The 24,821-nt window shown below is 39.4% G+C and overlaps 1 protein-coding gene across 1 annotated transcript in view; it reads left to right on the top strand.

The window, feature by feature from the left end:
- LOC121517533 (neuronal acetylcholine receptor subunit alpha-4-like) overlaps window positions 1-20,748 on the top strand; it is a 98,447-nt gene extending 77,699 nt beyond the window's left edge. Inside the window, exons 2-6 of the mRNA XM_041799368.1 lie at window positions 5,051-5,202; window positions 11,682-11,726; window positions 11,816-11,925; window positions 17,148-18,588; window positions 20,623-20,748. Coding sequence (XP_041655302.1) covers window positions 11,697-11,726; window positions 11,816-11,925; window positions 17,148-18,588; window positions 20,623-20,748 — 1,707 coding nt within the window. The 5' untranslated portion in view covers window positions 5,051-5,202; window positions 11,682-11,696. The remainder of the gene's footprint in view (window positions 1-5,050; window positions 5,203-11,681; window positions 11,727-11,815; window positions 11,926-17,147; window positions 18,589-20,622) is intronic.
- Window positions 20,749-24,821: the final 4,073 nt, after the last annotated feature.

Raw genomic sequence — 24,821 nt, 5'->3', positions numbered from 1 at the left:
GGGCGACCTGGGTTCGAATCCAGCCTGAGGCCCTTTACTGCATGTCTCTCCCCCACTCTTGACCCTGTTTCCGGTTCTATCCGCTGTCCTCCTCTATCTAATAAAGGCACAAAAATGCCCAAAAATAAATCTTAAAAAAACATGCGTTTTTTGCTGCGCAGACAGGGGCAGGGCCAGACAGAAGAGACATGTTACATCAGATGCAAAAGGTCTTTACTTGCCTTTGAAATGTCTAGTGGGGCCACAACATTAAGGGGTTCAAGTTATGCTGCAGAGAATTATCATGGCCTGTCACAAGTAAGAAGCACAAACATGAATGAGGAGTAGAAACAGAACAGCAGCTTCCAGGTGGAAGTTTGAACTACCTTATGCAGCAGATTTGACATGACATCCAGGGTTTCCAGACAAACATGCCATACTTGCGACTGTCATGGCAGCTCCCTGACTGAGAATTTCTCTGACCTTGAAAAACTGCTGGAAATGTTTGAGGTAATCTAAACAATAATATACGTAACATAGGATTGGCTTTTTAAATTGATAAAGACAGTTCAAAATTCTGCAGAATGTGCCTTGAATGAATCGGTACAAAAGGAGAGGACATAATAAAAGCATCCTGGAAATTTTAATGGTTTTAAGGAGATGGAGCAGGATATTTCCTCTCAGAAAGGAAAAGAGATGAGAAAGTCAACCGAACTGAAAAGTGTTACAGTGTAAAGTGTATTTTCTCCCCTCTAAGTGTCTGAGAACATCACAGTCTGTGCTGATGCTATTCATAGTGTCCTGTAAAGCACACCACACAGAAGTAAACTCATCCAACAGTTAGCTGCACACATTACTGCTCTGACCCACACATTGTCAAAGTCAGGACACCCTGCGAGCTCCCCCATCTAAACCCATTAGTCGTGATGCTGCTGTAGAATCCACAGGAGCGTCCCTCTTTATTTAATATCAGCTGCATTGAACAGTATCGCTCTCAGCTGATGTGATCAAACAAAGGGAACCTGAGCGTGCCCGGTTCTTTCTCTTAAATACACACAGACGTTTCAAGGTTGTTTGGCGTCTGGACACGAATTAGGTGCAAACAGGAAGAAAAGACATGAGCAAAAAAAAAGAAACTTTATCCATTTAATAAGATATTGATCCCCATGCCTTTAAGAATAGAAGATGCCAGTTTTCAGGGAACTGAAGGACAGCCCATCAGCTTTGATTGAGTGGGCAAGAGGACCCGAGAGGAAGGCCGGCAGCATGACAACAACACCTGTGTCCCTGTTTTAAGAATACAAGATAAGATAGCGACACATAAAGACAGAGTGATATATAGCCGAGCTGTGCAGTCACACGACTGAAGTGTTAATAAGAGAATAAAAACAGCAGTAACAATAAGGTGAAACTGGCAATGGATGAGCAACTAACTGCCGATTAACCAGGGGATGAATGAGTTATGGTAATGATTAATTACTGAGTAACTACCCTCTATGACTGTGGCTCCCAGATGATGCTGCAGCTCACTGATGTGCCTCAAGGCAAGTCTGGGAGTGCCATGGGACTGTGTGCAACCAGATGTTATCACTGCAACCACACAGCAACTAAAGATAGTGTAATGTGTGTAATGTAACTCCTAAGACCCTGCATGCACATACAATATATTGCCAAAAGTATTCACTCACCTGCCTTGACTCGCGTATGAACTTTAGTGACATCCCATTCTTAATCCATAGGGTTTAATATGACGTCGGTCCACCCTTTGCAGCTATAACAGCTTCAACTCTTCTGGGAAGGCTTTCCACAAGGTTTAGGAGTGTGTTTATGGGAATTTTTGACCATTCTTCCAGAAGCCCATTTGTGAGGTCACACACTGATGTTGGACGAGAAGGCCTGGCTCTCAGTCTCCGCTCTAATTCATCCCAAAGGTGTTCTATTGAGTTGAGGTCAGGACTCTGTGCAGGCCAGTCAAGTTCATCCACACCAAACTCTCTCATCCATGTCTTTATGGACCTTGCTTTGTGCACTGGTGCACAGTCATGTTGGAACAGGAAGGGGCCATCCCCAAACTGTTCCCACAAAGTTGGGAGCATGGAATTGTCCAAAATCTCTTGGTATGCTGAAGTTTTCAGAGTTCCTTTCACTGGAACTAAGGGGCCAAGCCCAGCTCCTGAAAAACAACCCCACATCATAATCCCCCCTTCACCAAACTTTACACTTAGCACAATGCAATAATTGTTCAGAGTTTTAGTAATTTGCTTGAAATGTTGGGATAGTTTGCTGTTTGGGTATTTTAGGGAATTTGCTTGGAATTGATCAAGTATTTACATGGAAATTTTGGGGATAGGTTGTATATTTTTGTAGATTTTTGATGGAAGATTTGGGGAAATTCCTTTGGACTTTTGTGGCATTTTCATGGAGAATTTACATGTATTTTGGGGATTCGGATCTGGAATTTGGGTGAAGAGGAGGAAATGGCTTAAACATTTTCAGGACATTTCATGGAAATTTCTAGACTTGATGATAAAGTTTCACTTAAAGATTTGAGGACCATTTAACCCTCCAGGGACCCAACTGGGTCTGCTTAGCCACTTTTTAATTTTCAATAGGCACTATTTTTGCTTGTGTTTATGCTAATGGTACGAGAATTTTCATAGTAAATGGTTTGGAGCAAGGTTAAAAACCACAGTTGCAATTACAGCAATCACAGCTAATGTTAACAAGCCTGTTGAAGCTGTCGTTGGTCTCTACTCGTGCAACCATAATCACAGTCAATACTTCGTTTTACTTGAAAGGACCGTCTTTGTGTTGTTAAGGCTTCCGTAATACAATTTAAAGAACACTGGCCTGTCACATCATACCCTCACCAAAACACAGTTTATCAGTCCTTAAAGCTGGACGTGACCATTAGACCCATAGTCTCTCTCCACAAAATCTTTGTCATGATGATATAAAAACTGATATGACGTAAAATATAAGGGATTGGAGCACATATACTCTATATTGATTTAATTCCCTTTTCTTAAAAATTTTTTTTTTTAAAAACCCAGAGCATTTTAATTCAGTGTGAGCTATTTTTTAAATAGCTTTATTCTGTTTTGTTATATTCCATATTGACCTAAAATTACATTGCAGCTTTATACACTGTATAGACTTGATGCACTTTATGTTCAGTGCTTCAGCTCAGTCCATGTCAAATTCTGTGAAACTGACGCTGAATTGCAGTGAATAAATTTAGAAATCCTGCACATGACATTTTGTAATGTCTAGTTAGACATACTTTGTGATGTTTTGTTAGACAGTTTTCTTGCAATATATCAATTATTGCTGTATCGTGATAATACGGGTATTGTGGACTGTGTATCGCATAGTGTATCGTGAGGTACCCTGTGATTCCCGCCCCAAGGATGCACGGTGCTGTATGAGTTAATATACGAGATATAAGAGCTAAATTCGTCTGTGGAAAATAAATTATTCTCAGCAGATATCATTGTTATAACAAATGGATGTGACAACCAATGGCAGGCTGTTGAGTCATTCGGTCATGCTTTGCCAAAGAGTGCATATCATACACTTAGAACCTACAGGAGACGACCTCTATGGCTCATAATGGAGAGAAAAGGAGGCAAAGAGCCTGTGATGTGGCCCTCTGTGTCACTGCAGACAGGAACTGCAGTGAATAATGGTACAAATAGAGACAATACAAAGAAGTACTAGGGTCTTTTTTGTATGAATGATTATTTCTCAATTTTTTGGTATCCAAGAGATGGGAGAAGAAGTTTGTACAAAAAAAAAACAAGTGGCATTTCTGCAAGACACATATTCTTTAAAGGAACCCTGCACAAACAGACAACTTATTGGACTACGAGGTACTAGCTGAACCGTGACCTCTGCAAATTGCTTAACCCCTACCAGCAGTGATGAAAATATTTGTGCAGGTCCATTAGCAGTTATTACTCATTCATTACCTAGAGACTATTCCAGTCTTTTTCTGTACCTTATTGTAAAGTGTTACCCAAGATAAGATGGTGAAATATAAAGACAGAGTGATATTTATCCAAGCAAAGTGTTAATAAGGTAATAAAAAGCCGCCCTCAGCTCCTGCTCAATTAACATTTCCCACAATAAACAATGAATACATTATAATGCTTCACACAGGACGGACGGTGAGATATGCAGCAGGGAAAGGGAAAAATGAAATATCCGTGAGGTTGGTGAAATATAAATCACAGCAGATGATGTATCACTGTGCCATTGAACTACCTGCACAGACGCACAAGGTCCAGAATAGAAAAATACCTAATTGAGTATCAGGATAGGAATACAAAGGACATTGTACTGTACGAGCATCAGGACGACCCCATCTTTTTAATTGTTCCCAGGGTCATCCTCAGTGCGCTGTGAGCTAACTGTGGACCTTATGCCTGCGTGCGTGATTGAGTTGCTCCATTAGAGTGTCCATGGCAGGGAGAGAAACCGAGGCCAGGAGGGGGCAAAAGGGAGGGCGGGATGAGACGTCTGGACAGATCGCTCCATCAGCACGTCTGCTCAGAGACACAGAGGATGTCCTCAGACTCGGATTCATCCTTCCTCTTTTGCTCTCTCTTATCTCCTCCCCCTCCATCCACTCTGTGGGTCTCATCTCTCAGATACAGTCTCATGTAACCATACGCCACCTGTATAATAGAGGTCACCCTCCTTTTAGATTACTCTCTGTATCTACAACAGTGGATTCTTTATGGTGGCATGGCCCGGCAGCTAAATCAATTATACATGAATGCAATGCATACATTAGAAAATATACTCAGTATTACTGTTATGCTTTTGAAATCATGGTTTCTTTTAAAAACATTTATGTGCAATGAGAGAGCCAAACCAAACTGGTTTTAAAGAAGGCCATGGGCAAAGAGAGGCAGCACAGATTCATGCCCATGTATTTTAAAATAACAGTTGAAATGTTTGTTTTTCATCACTATAAAACCACCAAAGGATATAGGCTGGCCACAAAAGGTCACACCATTAGTCAAAGCTTTCCTTATGTGTCTAATCTCTTCTTCTCCTCCGTCAGTTTCTTGTCAGGCCGGACCTCGAGCTCACGCTGAGGAGAGGCTGCTCCAGAATCTGTTCGCACATTACAATAAGCTCTCCAGGCCTGTGGAAAACACCACGGACACGGTGCTTGTCCACTTTGGACTGTCTATCGCTCAGCTCATTGATGTGGTGAGTAAAACCTTGCAGCTTTGTTGAAGTCCCAAAAAATAAGTAGAAAATAAATTTGTTCTGGCTTTCTGCCTACAGCCAACGCTCCAGCTTCTGTAAATAATTGATCTGTTACTCTGTTGTGTTTATGTGCAGTTTAAATATTTTTGTTTAAATGATGACATTAACAGACCACTTTATAACTTAAAAATTAATAAATGATGGCAAAAATTCCTCTGAATGCTGCAGTCAAAGTAGTGTAACAGATGGGCATCAGAGCCATTGCTACTTCTTGAAACCATTCATCTGGACTCATGTCACAAACTCATCCGTCTCTACAGCCTGCAAAGGGATAATGACAAATAACACCAGATGAAAAGTGAAGAGGAGGGAGACTAGAATACCAACTAGTGGACTAGTTTTCCATCCCAGGAGCATGGACATGTACGTAGCAGAGCCAGGGAAAATCCAGTTTCCAGTCAAATCCAATCCAAAAATCCAATACAAGAATTCTGTACGACAGAGGGGATTTATTTCAGAGGAAATGCTAAATCAGCCTTTTACTTTGAAAATCATAAACCAAGGGTGTACTTGTACAGTGTTTATCATGCCTGTAACATATTTTACTTAACCTGGCATGCCAGATGTCTGGAAAACCACTTGTAGTCAGCATTTGGGAAAGGGCAGGTGATTGAACGAACGTTCTGTCTGTCACATCTTTACGGGCCAATCAGAGATACAGAACACATGACGTTGTAGCCACTATGGAGGATTAAACTCCGTAGAGAACTGCATAATGCGAACCATGGCAACTGTAGACGTCAGTACGCAACTTTTGTTGTTTTTGAAAAGAAAACAACTCACTGCTGTTCTTTGCTCTTCTTTTGACAAAGAAATGTTGTCAAGTTCTGATAAAACTGGTGCCTTAGCAGCATTAATGCTAATGTCTTCCACCATAATTGCATCGGCCTCTTGTTGCTGCTTGCTTATGTCACGACCCTGCTGCACCTGAAAGTACTGCCCCTCGTTGCTGATTGTTCCTGTCACTTTCCAACCAGACCCAAACAATTCAGAAGGGAGCTTTGCAAGATGGGCTCACCAGTGAGAAACACGGAAACAGGCGTATCCATTCCTTATAACCTGACACGCCAGATGGATGTGTTCCACACATCCATCTGGGAAAGCTTCAATAGGAACCGTTTGAGAAAAGGCAGGGGATTTTAAAAAACTCGGAGGGTGATTGGGTGAATGTTCTAGCTGTCACATCTCTACGGGTCAATCAGAGCAACAAAACATCGCCGCTATCGAGCTGTGCGTGCACAGCTACTGAGGAATAACGCGAAACATGACGACTGTGGATATGTAAGTACGCAACTTTTGTTGTTTTTGAAAAGAAAACAACTCACTGCTGTTCTTTGTTCTTCTTTTAACAAAGAAATTTCATCAAGTTCTGATAAAACTGGCGCTTTAGCAGCATCCACGCTAATCTCTTCCTCCATAACTGCACCAGCTCTTGCTGCTGCTTGTTAACGTCATGACTGTGCGGTGCCTGAAAGTACTGCCCCTCGTCACTGATTGGTTCTGCCACTTTCCAACCGGGCCCAACTGGTTCAGATGGGAGCTTTGCAAAATGGATTCACCAGTGAGAAACAAGGAAATAGGCGTATCCATCTGCTTTGCAAGGTTACCTTCCTCAGAGTCATCAAGAAATAGGTTACAAACATATTCCATCAGTGTTGAAATACATATCAATCAGTCAGTCAGTCTTTGTTGTGTAGGGCCAATCCATAACTGAAGATATCTTTACAAAGAAAGCAGGTGGCGTATTGTAATAGACCAGAATTAATCATTTATATTATAATAAGAACTACACCCTATCATAATAAAAACTAGCATTAATTTATTGGTAATGCTAGTCTTAATAAAGACTAGCATTAATTTATTATTAATAATTATACAAGGTAAGTAGTATTGATCAATGAAACTGTTCTAGTAATGAAAACAGAAGTAAGAATGATGTTAAAAGATCAACCGACGATCACTGTAATACTAGCATTAGCAACAATAATGGTGGTGAAGAGAAAGATGTATAACAACTTTAAAGTTGATAATGATACAATTTGAATTGTTTTTAAACTCACTTTAAGATATGAAATAATCATAGTAGTGATAATAATAATAATAATAATAATAATAATAATAATAACAACACTAATTATAGCATTCAAAGTGGAAACATGAAAACATTCTTAATTCTTAAGATACTTTGTGTCCTGAAAGTAGCAGAATACTCTGGAAAAAAAAAAGTTTAAATAGTTTGAAAACTAGGCAGGAAATGAAAATGGCTCCATCTAAAGCCTGGTGTATGGCCGTTTCCACAAAGCAGTCCAGTTTGCTTTAGTCCAGTTCTGCCATAGTTTTGCTCAATAAACTCTTATCTTACCAGCTGATGTCAATCCAGCCTCACTCGCTGTGACGGGACATCTGTCTCCTTTAAAGTCCTCAGCAGAGCTGGTTGTTTGGCTTCTAAACGGCTCTTCATTTGGTTCCAGTTTGTTTTTTAAATGTAGATGAAATAACAATGAAAGATGGAGGAAAGGAAACTGGCACTCAAATGGAAGCTAGCTTGCTAAGTGGCTACATAAAAGAGCTGTTTTGTAGCTCAGGCTTGTTCCTTAATAGCACTTCTTAACTCTGTCTTTACCTCACAAGGGTTATTCTGTTGATAACACATCACCATCTCAATCTAAAGCAGGTTTGAGATAAAATTAAGATTCTTTTTTTTTTTTTTTTATTATTTTAAAGGGGCTCAGCTAGCCTCTTAGCTCAGTACAAGACTCCTCAAGACTCTTGTTTCCCTTCATCTGACTAGATGACGCTAGTAGGTCTGCAGAACTGATGAAAATTGAGATACTGATCACCTCCATGCCAGGTAAATTTGTTCAACTGTAGTAAAATACTTTTCTTTTATATGGATTTCAAATGATCCAGCTGTCACTGCCTGTTTGAGTCTTTTAGCATGCCTTATCAGGCTTCACACTTCAGTCAGTTCTCATATCAAACTTGAACCATGTCACAAAACCACTGTGACCACATGTTTCTGCTGGGGCAGCTAAAACATGAGCTTGCACATTTGCAAAGCAAACCTCCGACGTGCAGTAGTGACAGCTAGCAGGTCTGATACCTGAGCTTTCTTCTGCAGAGCATAAACAGCAGGTAAACTTATCTTTCAGTTTATTTGTCCTGTAAAAGTTGGTATTAAACTGTGTAAACTATGCATTTCCAGGAACTTTCTCTGCCTTTGGTGTTCATTATGATTGTAGTCCCTGACTAGGCATGAGAGACAATTTTCAATATGCAGCTCACTTATCAGCGGAAATGAAACCACAACAGAAGAGATTGAAGTGTTTTTCCCAAATTAAATTAAATGACTTGTCAAGTGTGCTAACAGCGACAGTAAATATTCAAAACTGTCCTCTAAAGAGCAAACAAGACGCCGCTAACTCCCTCCAGAAATCCATCTTCATTCTCTCCTGTCCCTGTGGTCTACTTTCACTACAAAGATTTAAACACTGCTTATTTCCCCCGCATAATGCTGCAGCTTTCTGTCGACTAAAGGTAAAACTGCCCTGTAACTGAGCCATCTGGAGCCATGAAAAGTTCGGGCCGGCTCTAAGATAAAATATGTGCAGCCTCCACGGCTGTGGGGATGATTCTCCAGGGGACAGGATACACAATTAGGTGACAGTGCTTCCTCCACATGCCGAGTACAGTGAGAGTCAGCTCGGGGTGAAGTTGTCTTCTCCCGTTTTCCCTGACGGCTGCGTCTCAGATGTTTCTGGGAAAGAGCGGGAGAAAGCAGCCTGGCAGCGCTGGCAGAAATGCAACAGTAGAAAGTACAGTGAGGATGTTTGCATGAAGCACTGCCTAGCTTATCCTTCTGGCGTGTTACACAACTAATACGTCTTTATAAATAGAGGCTTTGTGTTGATTTAGTCTTTTATTGATTCAGAAGTGCAGGCAGCAGATTTTGTTCAATTTATTTAAACTGAATTGTCTAAACTATGACTGTCAAAATATTTCATACAGCAATCAGTTGCTGAAATTTTCACAGCTGCATTAATCATGTTTTAATGAAATTAAATTATTTTGCCTTCAGAACAGTACAAACCAATTTGGGAACCAAATGAATGAAAGAGATGTATTGAATGATCTTAACTTTCAGACATATTTAATTAGGTATTATTTAAATGGGCTCTGCACCGCTGCACTGTGGTCTAAAACCATGACTTAGAGCTAGGAGACAGCGTCAAAGAGCCTTTTCAGTCAGATACAGAGTTAAACACTAGAGAAAAAGGGGGGTTACTGGCTGCTCAGTGCTGTCAAAGTAGTAGAAAGTAAAAAATGTTCTCTTGGTTAACAAAGGAATATAATGATGCTCACTCAAAAGGGAAGAAACCTGGCACTCCAAGCATGAAAACTGTCAAAATAAGGAAGGAGATATATATTTTTAAAGTCTTTTAAAGTCTTTTAAAGTCTGCCATGTTTGGACCATGGAGATTCATCAGGGTTCATGCCTGTAAAGTGGCCACACCTGTTTGGACATCTTGATCAAAACCTCCATTATTGCACTATTTTGGCCTTTTAAACCATTTAGACATCATATTAAAGGCTTTTTAAAGTGTTTCCTTCTAATTTGACAGTTTTTGTGCTTGGAGTGCCACGTTTCGTAGTGTTCATAGTTTTGTTCAGTGTTATACATCAAGGAATATTCAGGAGGGCATGTACAAAATGACTCACTGACACTCCAGATGGATTTGTTTCACACATCCATCAGGTAAACCTCCCATAGACAGTGTTTGGGGAAGGGCAGAGCCTTTGAGAAAAAAAAAACTTGGAGGTTGATTGGAGGAACGTTCTGTCTGACACATCTTTACAGGCCAATCAGAGCAAAAAAACACGTGACGTTGTAGCCCCAAACCGATGTGCACCGCTACCCACAAGTTAACTCAATAGAGAGCTAAATAACGCAAACCATGGCAACTGTAGACATGTCAGTGCACGACTTTTGTCATTTTTGAAAAGAAAACAACTCACTGCTGTTCTTTGTTCTTCTTTTGATGAAGAAATGCAATCAAGTTCTGATAAAACTTGTGTTGAAAAAAGCATCAACGCTAATCTATTCCGCCATAATTGCACCGGCTTCTTGTCGCTGCTTGCTTACGTCATGACTCTGCCACGCCTGAAAGTGCAGCCCCTTGACGCTGATTGGTCCTGTCACTTTCTAACCAGGCCCAAACTGTTCAGACGAGCTTTGCAAGATGGATTCACCAGTGAGGGATGAGGAAACGGGCGTATTCATCTGCTTTGCAAGGTTAATTGTGACTGGGATGTAACAACCAATGGCAGGCTTTTCTGTCGTCACGACATGCTTTACTAAATACTTGTGCAAACACTTGAAACAAGAGGAGAGCCTGAATGACTCATAATGGAGAGAAAGAGACACAGAGAGGCTGTGACGTGTCCCTCAGAGTTTCTGCAGACAGGAACTGCTTTGATTAATGACTCAAATTCCAAAAAGGACAAGGACTTTTAGGTAAAAATGTTAATACTTTGAAGACTTCTTGTCTCAAATTATTTTTTTCATTTCTTGGTCCCAAAGAGATAGGATAAAAAGTTTGGGCAAAAAAATCGCTTAGTCATTATTTTTTTGCTGTTTGCAATACATTTAAATCTTTAAGTTTGAATTTCAGTTGAGTTTGTTCCTTTGTCTTTATAGTCACATAACTTTTTTAAATTCAAGTGACATTACTGCAGCAAACATATTCTTAAAGTCCAGGATGTCCCGAAGAAAAGGATGTTTAGAGCTTGACTGTCCACCACAGGGTTGATGTTTTACAAGATTTTTAAGACAAAAAGTCCAGGTGAGACACAAGGATTAAAATAGCATAGGGCAGGGTGGGTTAGGCCTCTTTGGTTATTTTAAGATCAAACAGCTATAATCAAGCTTTTCCACCATCCTTTATGTTCAGTTTAACTTAAAAATGCTGGTATGATCAAATAAATTAAGGAACTTGTGGTAGATTGAAAGTAATAACATTAGAGCCATGGATAAATAAAGAACTTGCTACAGATGGAAAAGTAATTAAATATATTTATTTTTGTTGTATTTAAAAAGGCCAAAAGAAAAGGTGACATTTTTTAACTGCAATGTTTAGAATACTTTTACTTTTCCATCGAGTTTCTTGTGTGTGTTTTGAGGGCTGGGGGGGGTGCTGTGGTGTACATTTTTTCTATCACTGTGAGAGCAGTAGAATGCTATAGTGAGTAGTACTGCTGACCTGCAATGGTAGCTTTACAATGGAGGGGACGAAATAGCATGCAATTAGTGCAGTTAAAACAATACAACCTGACCTTAATCTCATTGTAATTAATGCTGACAGTCCTATTTTGAGAGATCTTGAATGTAACAATAACTTTATCCGTTTTTGTGAAAATAGGATGAAAAGAACCAGATGATGACCACGAACGTCTGGGTCAAGCAAGTATGTGCTAATGATATGTAAAATACATGCTGTAGATGCAGCTCAGAGTAGAGCTGAGGTATATTAACATGATTAATGTTCTCCTACAGGAGTGGAACGACTACAAACTCAGGTGGAACCCAGAGGAATATGAAAATGTCACCTCTATCCGTATTCCCTCTGAGATCATTTGGAGGCCTGACATTGTACTCTACAACAAGTAAGCATCCGTGTGAGCAGCTTTTATGTTTCCTTGCAGGACATCGATTCTCGGATCTTAAAAGTCTCCATTCAAGACAAAAGAAGCAGGCAAATTTCAGATTTTGATGATTCAGTGTCAGCAGATGGTATGACTGGAGGAAACATGAAGATGCTTCGGTGCCAAACATCTCGTCCTGTGCCAATGTCATAAAGTAATTTAGCTAAAATAAATGGGAACAAGGTCAGCCTTAATGGATGTGGTTGCAGACAAAGCTGAACCTTGTTCAGTGTAATACATTAGACTGAAAATTAGAAGAAGAAATTTAATTGGATGTTTCAAAGGCTCTGAGATAAAATGCATCCCGTCAAAGTGCCTTTTTTATACAGTCTATTTATTTGACTAAATGAGGGAAATCAATAAAAACCGACTCAGACATGGCTGATTTAGTGAAAAACAAGTGTCTAATTCACATTTAATTATATAAACATCACTTTCTACCTCTCTGTGATGAGATACCAGAGGCTCTATCATTTATTTCAGGGATCTAATAAGATGAGGAGTGGCGTGATTACTTCATTTATAATGAAGATTTCAGTCACAGGGGTTTTCAAGGTCTCTTACAGAGTTGGCTGACTGATTATAGTGTTTTTGAATTTACTTCATCTCTCATAGTCTTGATTGAAATGAAGATGAAGTGTTAAATGAGGTGTCTGAAGTAAAATATGTAGTGCATTCAAAGGAATAGGAGTTGCTACTTCAGATTATTCTAAATAAATAGAAAATAGATGCTTTTCTTGAATGTATGGATAAAATGTATTAGGTATAAATGTAGCACATTTGAGTGTTTACTTTCTTTACGCAGGAAATACTTTACACCTAACAAGTGAATAAATGCCATTCTGACCTCCAATTTCCACATACTCCACCTGGCCATGATCCACCTGTGAAGTGCATGGCAGAATTGTAGACAGTATAAAGAAGTGGACAAATCCAATGTAAAGTCAGCAGTTTGAATACAATAGACAGACTCGAACAGCTTTTGAAGCCAATCTGTGGCGGCTTCCACTGAGCTCAACTTAAGTTGAAATGATTGTGGTACAATGTGAGACACGTTTTGTTTTTTTGAACCAGGCTGTAAACAAGTGTATTTCTAATTTTAGAAATGGCTTTTTAGCATGTGTTGTTTATGTGACTTCCAGGTTCTGCAGCCATTCTCAAGTGGACACTTGCCGTATTGCAATTTTCTTGCACTTCTGCATTGGCTTCAAAGGGTTACTCCTTTTCTAGTCAATCTTGCAACTCCACTGTTGTTAGAAACTACAAACATATAAATGACTTTATCTCACCTTGACAGAGCAGCTGAGCAGGGGATCAACAGAGCAGCATGTAAGAGTACTGGAGGTGCGTGTGAGACAGTGACCTTAAGTAGATTAATTTTTTTAACCTCCGCCTGAACATAAGAGACACCTGTGATTATGTTGGCAATGATGGTTGTAGCATTTAAAATTCACTGATCAATTTTCGTACTTAAGGGAGCATAAATGATCCTTAGTACATGATTCCCTGCGAAAACAGAGACTTCATGCATGTACATTATGCTGCCAGTCAGTAAGTTCAGTTTGTGTTGCCCACTACTTGGAGCAGCAACTTCACCTCATCGTACGTCCACACGAGCATTCATGTATTAGCCATGTCTTCATGTTTACACCTCACTGCTCTGCCAATAGGGTCAGTTTTTTGTATCTTAAGAGCCCAACAATGTCATATACAGTATGAGGCTCTTTGCCATTAATCTTAGAAAGTGAATAAATACAAAACGGTACTTGCTCATCACCTCTTACAGGCAATCACTGTTTATTTATTAGAAGGAGAGTGATGTGATTTACATTCCCCACATCTTAATATTCAAATATGCCTCTACAGTAGGTGTAACTGGATAAATAATAAAGAACATATTAACCATTAACAAAATATATGGGCTTCTGCTACGAACCACACATTTTTAATTATTGCATGCCATTTTTCCACATAATATTTCCCTATTCCTAGAGTGGTGCAATTGTGATGTAATTTTGTAGGCAAACCTGGAAGTTTGCGTAGCATGGTTTCCCTCAGCATTGAGCCTATGGGATTTTCAATGGGTTTTTGGATTATTGCTGAAAATAAGCTGTGTGTCCAATAAACGTTTATGAAACTTGCAAATTCTGTTCATAAAGATAATATTCATAAGTTGATAATATAAGCATCATATCTGTTTTTTTATTCTGACTAAAGTAAAAAGCTAACGTCATGCTATACTGAACTACAACACGGTCAGCTGAATTTAACGTCATCACCTGCGGATACAAGTGAACGGCAGGCGTAGTTGCCATGCTTCGGATGATGGCGTATAGTCTGCCAAACGCTGTAGTCCTTGACACCCAGAAGTGCTAAAATGCTCACTTCCGCGCTTTAGGACTCATTCCTGCACCACTCTATTGTATCAGTATGTCTACAGGGATCTACCTAACTACAATTTGCTTGATACAAAGACATCTGGGGCTTTTTGAGGGGCTTGGACCTTGGTGTTGATGCCATGGGCCCTCCCCAGTGATGCTTTTTGAATAATCAAAATTAACATCAATGCATTTTTTTACTCTTGGCCCCTTATTTACATTCAAAACATGCATGTGAATCAGTGAAAGTAATGTCAGTTCCCGCGTAGTTCCTGGACATCTTTGATGACTATATCTTGTGGCCCTTTGGAGCACGAGGCCTCAGGCAGTTGTCTACCTTAGCCTAATCATAGAATCACCTATTAGCATGTATGCAAACAATAGTTCATAAGAAAGTCACACTAACAACTGCTGGTCTGGCTTGTATACTGGAGGGTCTTTTAGGTGTTTTTGCAGATCCAAATTCACAACAGTTATAAAAACTTTGATGAATAAACACAGAACCTTCTTTATAAGGAGAAGCACACAATTCTGTTTAAGAGGCATTACTCAGAGTTATGAACCTGCTTTTTTAAGTTTAGAGGTCACTGATATTCTGTTGAATTTCATACCTTAAATATCTCCAGCAGTCTGATAACTGAAGCTACCTTAGATATTTTTATGTTTATTGTGGTTTCTTCATAATAAATTCATGTTTTGGTAACAGACTGACTTATCTTCATATGTCTGTTAAATCTGGAAAATTTGGCACCATCCAAGTATAACATATGTTATTCTGATTTAATTTCTGGTGAGTCTAATGTGAAAGAAAAGTGGACTGATTTTAAAAACAGTTCCAGGGTGAAGTCAACACGTCCATCCTCACACACACTGACTGATAGCTAATCTCCATGTGTACCCAAGCTAATTGCAACAAGGTTGACAGATGACAGAGTCTGATGAAGAGTTAAATCAGCGAGAAGTGAGTGGAGCTCAGGTGTGGAAGAGAAGAGCTGGACAGACAAGAGAGGATTACAGCAAAGATTAATCAGATTAGAGAGACGGCCAATGAAAGAGAGGAGGAAAAGACAGCTGCCGCCATGACAGTCTTCAGTGAGATTAGATCACTGACCTGGATGGGAGGGATTTCACTTGAATATGATAAAAAATAAATTTTAATGCAGGAACACAGGAAATAAGAAAGATGAAAAGTCACTCAAAACACACACGAAATCAGTGTGTGATGTATGGAAGCCCCACATAGATATTCACTCCCCTCCAATAGTGTTGGAACAATGAGGCCAATTCCTTTATTTTCGCTGTAGACTGAAAACATTTGGGTTTGACATCAACAGACAAACATGAGACAATAGATCAACATTTCAGCTTTTATTTCCAGGTATTTACATCTGCATCTGATACACAACTTAGAAGACAGCACCTTTTGTTTGAACCCATTTTTCATGTGGGCAAAAGTATTGAAACACGACTGACAGGTGTGTTTTGCTGCCCAGGTGTGTCCTATTACACTGATTATTCAAACAATAAATGGCACTGAATGTCTACACTCAGTTTCAGATTGGGTTTTGCCTGTGCAGACTGCGTTTATAGTTAGAGGTGAAAAACACGTGACTGTGAAGCTGTGAGAAGATGGAAATGACGACAGAAACATTGTGTCATTTATAGGTCGTTTCCACCTAGCAGTTCGGTTCAGTTCAGTTTGGCACAGCACACATTTTTTTGCATTTCCACATAGCAAAAGCTGGAAAGGGTCACAAGAAATTGACCCGTACTGTCCCATTCCACTTTTTTGGCACCCTTCCATAGGGTACCAATCTTACCTATCTGTCCCAAAAAGGTGGAGCTACACACTCAACAATAGAGGTTTGCACTGACGTCACATCGGCGTGCCAAAGGACTGCTCACCTCCAGGCTGCAAAACAAGGAAGTCTGCTCTGTAAAGGGGCAAGTGAAAGAAAACAACTGAAAGAGGTTGTGGTGAAAGCCTGGAAATGCATTACAAAAGAAGAATGCAAAAGTTTGGTGATGCCAATATTTAAATAAAGGATTTGCAACTAAATATTAAGTCTTAACCATATTAATCCATTCTAAGTCTATCTTGTCCGATACTTGTGCTCACCTAGAAATTTGGTGTTCTGTTACAAATAATGCTATCTTCTAAGTTTTGTATTAGATCCAGATGTAAATACTAGTAATCAAAGCTTAAATGTTGATCTCTCATCTCATATTTATCTTCTGAGGTCAAACCCAAATAATTTCAGTCCACAGCAAAAATAAAGTGGCCTTAATGTTCCTATACTTTTGGAGGGGAGTGTCAATTTTATTTTACTCATTTTCCCATGATTATGAGTAAATTTTGATTGGTTTCTTGAGATCAGGACTTATTCATCTCTCTCTCTTCAAATAGCAGGGATGGTTTTCATGTGATAATGATTTCTTGAGAGCTCTAGAAAACAACCAACATTTACTTGTGATACCAGAAAACTGAGTAAAATTAAATGTTTGCAAGCATGAATGTCCCTCTGTTATTTGCTCTTTTTAGTCTGTTTGTCTTTGTATATCCCAGTTTTGTATCATCTAAGGAACAAACTATGGCTTTTTTTACCAAACAAATTTGAGTGGTTGAAAATTTTCAGGATTTTGTGTTGAGATTTCTCATGGAGGAGGTTGTGGTGGGTACCCAGATTTGACCAGTTCAGAATCCCTGAGCTTAAGGATGTTGTAGAATTACTTGTTGCAAACATCGAGCACATTTAGGTAAAATTCTAACACTTTGTCTTTCTTGTTTTCTTCCTGTCTGTACAGTGCTGATGGCGACTTTGCAGTCACTCACCTTACAAAGGCGCATCTCTTCTACGATGGTCGGATAAAGTGGATGCCACCAGCCATTTACAAGTCCTCATGCAGCATAGACGTCACCTTTTTCCCCTTTGACCAGCAAAGCTGCAAGATGAAGTTTGGCTCATGGACTTATGACCGCGCCAAGATCGATCTGATCACGATGGCCAGCAACGTGGACCAGATGGACTACTGGGAGAGCGGGGAGTGGGTCATTGTCAATGCAGTGGGGAAGTACAATACAAAAAAGTACGAGTGCTGCACGGAGATCTATTCAGACATCACGTACTACTTCATCATCCGGAGGCTCCCGTTGTTCTACACCATCAACCTCATAATCCCCTGTCTCCTGATCTCCTGCCTGACAGTGCTGGTGTTTTATTTACCGTCACAATGTGGGGAGAAGATCACCTTGTGTATCTCTGTCTTACTTTCCTTAACCGTGTTCCTCCTGCTGATCACAGAGATTATACCGTCCACGTCATTGGTGATTCCTCTGATTGGTGAATACCTGCTGTTCACCATGGTCTTTGTCACACTCTCCATCATAATCACCGTCTTTGTGTTGAACGTCCATCACAGATCTCCACAAACCCACGGCATGCCTCACTGGGTGAGGAGAGTGTTCTTGGACATGGTACCTCGAGTTTTATTCATGAAGCGTCCGCCAGGCACGGCCAAGCAGCACTGCAAGAAGCTTATCGAGATGATGCATCGACCCCCCACCATATCAGCAACGGGTAACTCACAGGCCTTTTGGTCAGGGTTAGAGACGGGGTTGAGACAGATAAGCCAGGTGGAGACTACGCTCCCTAAGAGTCCATCTGATAGTCCGAGCATTCTTGTCTGCTCGCCTTCTCCGGCGTCATCCCCAGCTGAGGACTGCAACGAGGATAATCATTCAATGAAGGCCAACATTTTCTGTCAGACCACATCCGGTCAGTACTCAGTTCTCTCAGAGAAACTTTCCCTCCGTGGGACTTCCGCGGCCTCCTCTTCTTCCCAACTATCCTTACCCCCGACTTTACCTATGGGTCCAATTCGCAGCATTTCCAGGGACGAACCCAACTCACTCGCCCCGAATGGCCGCTCTCACAGCGTAGAGCAAATGTGTGACCACCAGAAGAATGATCTCCCACAAAGACCAGGACATCGATGCCGTTCCCGTAGCTTTCAGTACTGTTGTCTACACGATGAAGGGTCTGGGGTCCTCAGGGTTATGGGACAGGTAAAGAAACAAGCCCCTTCAGATCACCTAACAGAAACTCTCACAGCAGAGACCACTAAAGACGCAAGTACCCAACAGGACACTGTGGTCACAACAACTATATCTCCAGCTATGCAACGGGCCATAGAGGGAGTTCAGTACATCGCCGATCATCTCAGGGCAGAGGACGCAGATTTTTCAGTGAGTTTGACTTGATCAGAGTCCTGAACTTGTCATTTAAGAAAGACTGGAAATTTAGTTTGTCATATGTAATTTGATACAGATGTTCTGTGTAGAAGTTTAAAGGTTCAGTATTGTCTTTATTATCCCTGTAATGGACTTTTACAGTCAGCAAAACAGACATCCATCAGGCCAACAACCAATGTACACACTTACACCACTGCTCCATGTTGCCATTACCAGCACCAGTACTCAAACTGGTGCTGATATGTTACCAGCACCAACACACTCGATACCTACCAGACCGAAAAACAACACAGATATCAGTTCTTCATTTTCATACCCTGCAACCCAATGAAAGGCATGAAATACGTTGCGGACTTTTGTGTCCTTTAACCCTTAGAGCTCCAGTAAATTGCTTGGTAACATTTGAACAGTAAGTTGTAGGCACTAACTTGTTTTTTTCTATTGAAGCGCTCAGCCGTGCCTTTCTAAAAATGTTCTCCATGCATTTGTAGCTCCTGCAGAACATTTTCTAGTGAGCCTGGAGCTTGACTAACCTGACCTCTGAGGACGGCGTTGTTATATACAACAAGAAGTGACAAGTTTTTAAAAATGTTAACTTTTGGACCATAAGTCATAGACGCTCTTTTTTTTCTTGTGAAAGCTGACCTTTTTTTTTTGTTCGTTTGAGCCCCTCAATGTCTCTGTAGCCCTAAAGGACACGGTTCTAGTGAGCTCAGAACTTCTGTGACTTTTTGGGGTCTTTAAAGACTAAATCCACGTCATTAGATCCAAAAAGAAGTGTCTTTTAATCCATTTTAAATCAATTTTCGATCATTCACTTCAGCTTTCTGACATGGGCATCGCCATATTGTTTACCCGCAATGCATTGTGGGAGGGGCTGTTGTGTCTCTTCTGCTTTGAAGAATGCCACAATTAAATCTACTGCAAAAAAAAGCGCATTGACTTTTTCTATATTTGTAGATATTTCGAAAATTGTTAGTCACAGAATGTTTATTTTTTTCACTGTTTTGTCCACAAGAGATCTTTGAGTTTCAAATTCAGATTTGTTTTTTTCTTAATTCTTTAGAGTCCTATAACTTTTTAAGATTTCAAGTGACATTACTGTTGTAGATATATTCTTAAAGCCCAGGTTAACCCGAAAGGAAGCATGTGTAGAGCTTGACTGTGTACCACAGGGTTGATGTTTTACAAGCTTTTCAAGACAAAAAGTCCAGACGAGACTAGATGGTGAGCTCTAAAGGTTAATATCCAATTTTCCACTGGCAATCTTAGAAAGATATTTCTGCAAATTATGTACAATAGACAGCTTCTATTCTGCTGACTTTCAGCACAGGATTTTTCTTTTCAAAAGTATTGATTCAGGCAGCGTTTAGACACCATATAAAAAGTACTGCTCTAGTACTGGTATCGGAAAAAACCCAAACAATACTCAACCCTAGGTTCAAGGGGTAAGCAGGCACTTAAAATCTTTGTTTAGGACTAGCAAAAACCATTGTCAGTTGCCATATGTCTGGCCTTTAATTTTTGAAAGCCTGAAGTTACATGACTCATGTTTATTTCTTCAAATGTCAGTAAAAATGATTTTTTTATTTTGAGACCTGTAAAATAGTTGAAGTACTCAGTAGTGATTCACTGGTTAATCCCTGAGTCACTCAACAAAAGAAAATGAAGGCTGCCTTTGTTGAACGTCTGGGGAAATCAAAAGTGTGTACAATGAATTTAAAATCAGTGGTGAAAGTTTTACGTTAGCTGACAGCACGATTGTCTATAGCACAATGCACTTTCTATCTCCAGTCAGAAAACGGCATTTTCTGGAGACAATGGGACCCCTGTAATTTGACCTTGAATTTTTTATAAGAGAGACAAGCCAGGATTGAGTGACATTTAGAGATAGCTGCCTCATAATGAAAAAAATCAGCCATTCGAAAGAAATCAATCAGGGGTGAAAACTGACAGCTGGTAAAAAGAAAGGTGGTGGTGTGGTGTGAAATTTACAATGTCCTTCTCTGCTGTGTCTCCTCTCTGCAGGTAAAGGAGGACTGGAAGTATGTGGCCATGGTCATTGACAGGATATTCCTCTGGATGTTTGTACTGGTGTGCATACTGGGATCAGTGGGACTCTTTCTTCCTCCCTGGCTGGCTGGAATGATCTAGATCTTTGATGTGAGGAAGGAACACTGAACTCAAAGATATCCTGTCAAATATTGTAAAAAAAAAAAAAAAAAAAAAAGGGAATGAGTGATCATTTTCTTTACATTTTTTATTTTTTGAAGGAACTACATGTCACACGTCTTGCTCCTGCCCCGGGTTATCAGAAGGTTCCTCGTGAAAGAATGAGATTAATTATCCATCATTGATCCCAGTGGGGAAATAAATTCTTTATGAGGGCAAAGGCCACCACAGAAAATATCCATCCTCACCAGTCCATTTTAACATTGAGCTGTATAGCCCAGGCTGTCACCTTCATGGAAACACAAAGGGATAGACTTTGACCCATTTACGACTACAGAAAACACACAAGAGAACAGCTGTAGGATATTTATACCACTAAAGCTTGGTTTGAATCTTTTTAAACATTCCTATTTCTATAGGATCTATATAGAATAGTAGGTTATACTAAGTATTTTTTATATGTGCTCAGGTATAAGAATTATTTCAATGCTCACCCGTTAGATTGTATGACCCTCCTGAAAACCCATCAGCTGTCATCTGATGACAATATCGCCTTTGTGCTTGACAACCAGTTTTCTTTGGCTTCAGACGTAGCCAGCACTCATTCAAATATCCATATAACTATAATAAATGTTCTTCTATAGGGATGCCCGCCATCTTTCACAGCTTAACATCAGCACATGATATGCTTAATTGGACTTTGCTTTAAGAGACATCAGCAAATATATTATAGATGGTGGAGTTGACAGGGGAGTAGTGATGGGGGTTGACATCTTATTTCCCCTCTTTTATTGTCGTCATTGTCCTGTCAGCATACATATGCATGCTTGTACACACATGCACACAGAAAAAGACAACTGCACCTCTTCCCTGTATCTCAAAGAGTCTTGTCACACTCTGCTCGCCCCTTCATTTCAACATTACATATGTGGAGGATCTCCATTTATCCAAAATATACATTTGTTGCTCCCTAATGGACTAAAGAAAGTGCAGATGGATGGAAACTTGATAGAAACTACCTGTAGAAATAGGGATGGAACGATTTTGTCAGTTTTCCTTGAGCATGGCATGTTTTGTGGAATCTATCATTAAAAATAGGGCTGGGCAGTTAATCGCAAATTAGATTTAAATTGCAAAATGGCCTGATGCAATTCTCAAATCACAGACAGTTCAGTATTTTATTAACCTGGCATGTGTCAAAATACCAGTTTGATGCATCTCTTTACACATTATGCATACATTCAAGTGTCTTTTATTCAGAATAGTCTACAAAAATCCTTTTTTTTGTAGTTCATGTGTATGATTTCCTTAAACAAACAAGAATTACATAAAACAACTATTATCCATTTCAGTATAGCAATTTAGATCAAATTGGCTATATGAGCCAAAATCACAATTAGATACTTTTCCCAAACTTTCATCCCTAGTAAATCATGAGTCATGAGGTCGAATTATGAGATAAAACACAAAATCATGAGTTTCAAAGGTTAAAAGATCAGTTAAAATTTTAAATTGTGAGTCTAAAAGGTGAAAATATGAGATTAAAAGTCAAAGTTAGGAGTTGGAATGGTCAAAACCTGGGATAAAGTTTGAAGCAATTAGTTAAAATATGAAATAAAAGTCAAAATCATAGATTTAGGTTGTAACTGTAACATGCAAAATTGAAAATATGAAATTAAAAATCAAATCACTTTCTTTTCCCACATTCCTGACTTTTTCTTTTATTATTTTTGCATTATTTTGCAAACTGCATTTTGCAGTTTGCATCCCAGTTTAACTGATCTAATATTGTGCTGGTTATTATATAGAATGATTGATTGCTTGTGTTTGTTGAACAAAACCCAAGATGAGGAACCTAAAAATAAACGCATGTTTAATTGCAGTTGCAGTTGAAAAACGCAATTCGAATATTTCCTCATAATGTTCAGCCCTTGTTAGAAAGCAGAGGTGGAAAAAGTACACAACTATTGTACTTAAGTACAAGTACAGTTACCCTGGTAAAAAAAATAAGTAAAAGTACTGGTGTATAAATCTACTCAAGTGCAAGTAAAAACTATTTAATTAAAAGTTTACTATCTACTGAAGAGTTAAATGGTAAAATAACACCTCTATAATAAAGTAAAATACACAGCAAAATTGACATTTAAAAGTGTCTTTGTTGGTTCAAATAGTTAAACTACTCTTTTGAAAGCTTTAATGACATTACATGCGTTTTTGACATGTTTCTTTCTAGATTTTCGGATCAGATTCAGTCATCTTCATGTGTTCATGATGTTGATAATCAACTACATAAATTTATTAGAATAAAGACATGACAAAGCTTCAGTTTTGAGACATCCCATCTCAATCTGTGAATTAATTAGAGCAATTTACCAGCAGAATTTTTTCTTTCTCTCCTTTTTGCATCCTTTTTCATAGAGGATGATTTCATCACTACTAACTAACTTTGTTTAAAGGGGGAAGGTTAGACTCAAAAAAGAGGGTAAAACTGAACAATGGGACTGAGCCTTAATGAGCAGAGCAGAGAAAGAGGAGGGTAGAAGTTGACAGTGTGGTTGTCAGTTGATGTTTAAGGCTGAAGAGCAGGAAAGACAGAGAGGCAGAGCAGCATGCCACGCTGTGTATGAGCTAGTGAGGGTGCACAGATTTGAAATGAGGATGCAATGCAAGCAATTGCAGGCCTGGTTCTCTGTATTTTTGACAATACTACCCCTCTAATTTGCTCCACACACAGTGCATGCAGACGGTTTGCCTAATCCTAACCCAACTAAAACCTTCTCGGATGTGATTGGTCGAGATTAATCAGAAACAATTTGGGTTGTAACTTTGCATTCATGTATTTAACTGCTTACAAGGATTGCACACAAACTGGAATTTTGTAATCCAACGACTAATAAAAACACATATTCATTACATCTGTCAGCCATCTTTTTGGTATCACAGCAGAATGGCTGTAACCGAATTTGATTAATGCCAAACAAGGCTGCGTCCACACAGAGACAAAATCAGGAGTATACGCAAACGTTTTTTGTTGTATCGGCCGGCGTTTCATCCACATGGAAACAGCATTTTAATATATTAAAACATTAGAAGAACAATAGTCCCCTTTTTCATTTATCTATAGCATTATTTTCAAGAAGACAATATATTAAACCAGCCTCTACACAGCAATATTCACTCAGTGCTGTAAGAGCAGATCAGACATAAATGAAACAGGCTTCGTATTGTTAAAACAAAAATGCTCCTGACAGTGACAGATAGCGGAAAGAGCTGCAGGCTGATAGGGACGTCTTTGGTGAAGGTTTATCTTCTTCAGTGAAACACAAGGGAAACGCATCTCAAGTGATGCCAGCAAGAAAAGGAGTGACCACTGTGATATTTGACATGACGGTATAAAAGGATACAATACATGTGATAAACCCACTATCATAAATAAAGATATGTAATGGTAAATTAACTTATGTAACAAAAATTCTCACCATTAAAATGTAGCTTCTTTCATGAAAATAGATCTGTTCATTTCAACACAAACAACTGTCTCTACCCTCATACTGGCACATGCCCTTTATCCTAGTGTGTGCGATATTTCCTGCTTATTATAAATCATCAAAATGACATTCCTGCTGTTAAAGGCTCTGATCTCACCGTGGGAGGGTTTGCAGTTGTATGACCAAATGATCAAATATGTCAGAAGTCCATCCACTCAGGCAGGAGCAGCTGGTCAGGCTGTGGTCTGCTATCATGTCCCCTCGTATAAAATGATGCACGATTGGACTGAAAGTTAACCAGGCTTCCAAGTGAGTTATGTGATTCAGAATTCATGTCTGAACTGGCTGAAAATTTTGATTGTACACCTGAATTTCTCCAAAAAGCCCTGCTGTTATCCAAATTATGATGTTTTTATTCCCATCATTTTTCAAGACCGCAAACTACTCATCTCCAACGGCCACTCTCACAGATAGTTGATCTGAGATGCCATCTCTTTCAGAATCACAATGTTTTAGATTTTTTTTTTTAAATTCAACTTAATTCATAAAGAAATGAGTTGCAAACAT

Source organism: Cheilinus undulatus, linkage group 11 (assembly GCF_018320785.1).
Source record: "Cheilinus undulatus linkage group 11, ASM1832078v1, whole genome shotgun sequence".
NCBI lineage: Eukaryota > Metazoa > Chordata > Actinopteri > Labriformes > Labridae > Cheilinus > Cheilinus undulatus.
Note: the sequence above shows the minus strand (reverse complement) of the source record. Positions and strands in the feature narration are given on the sequence as shown.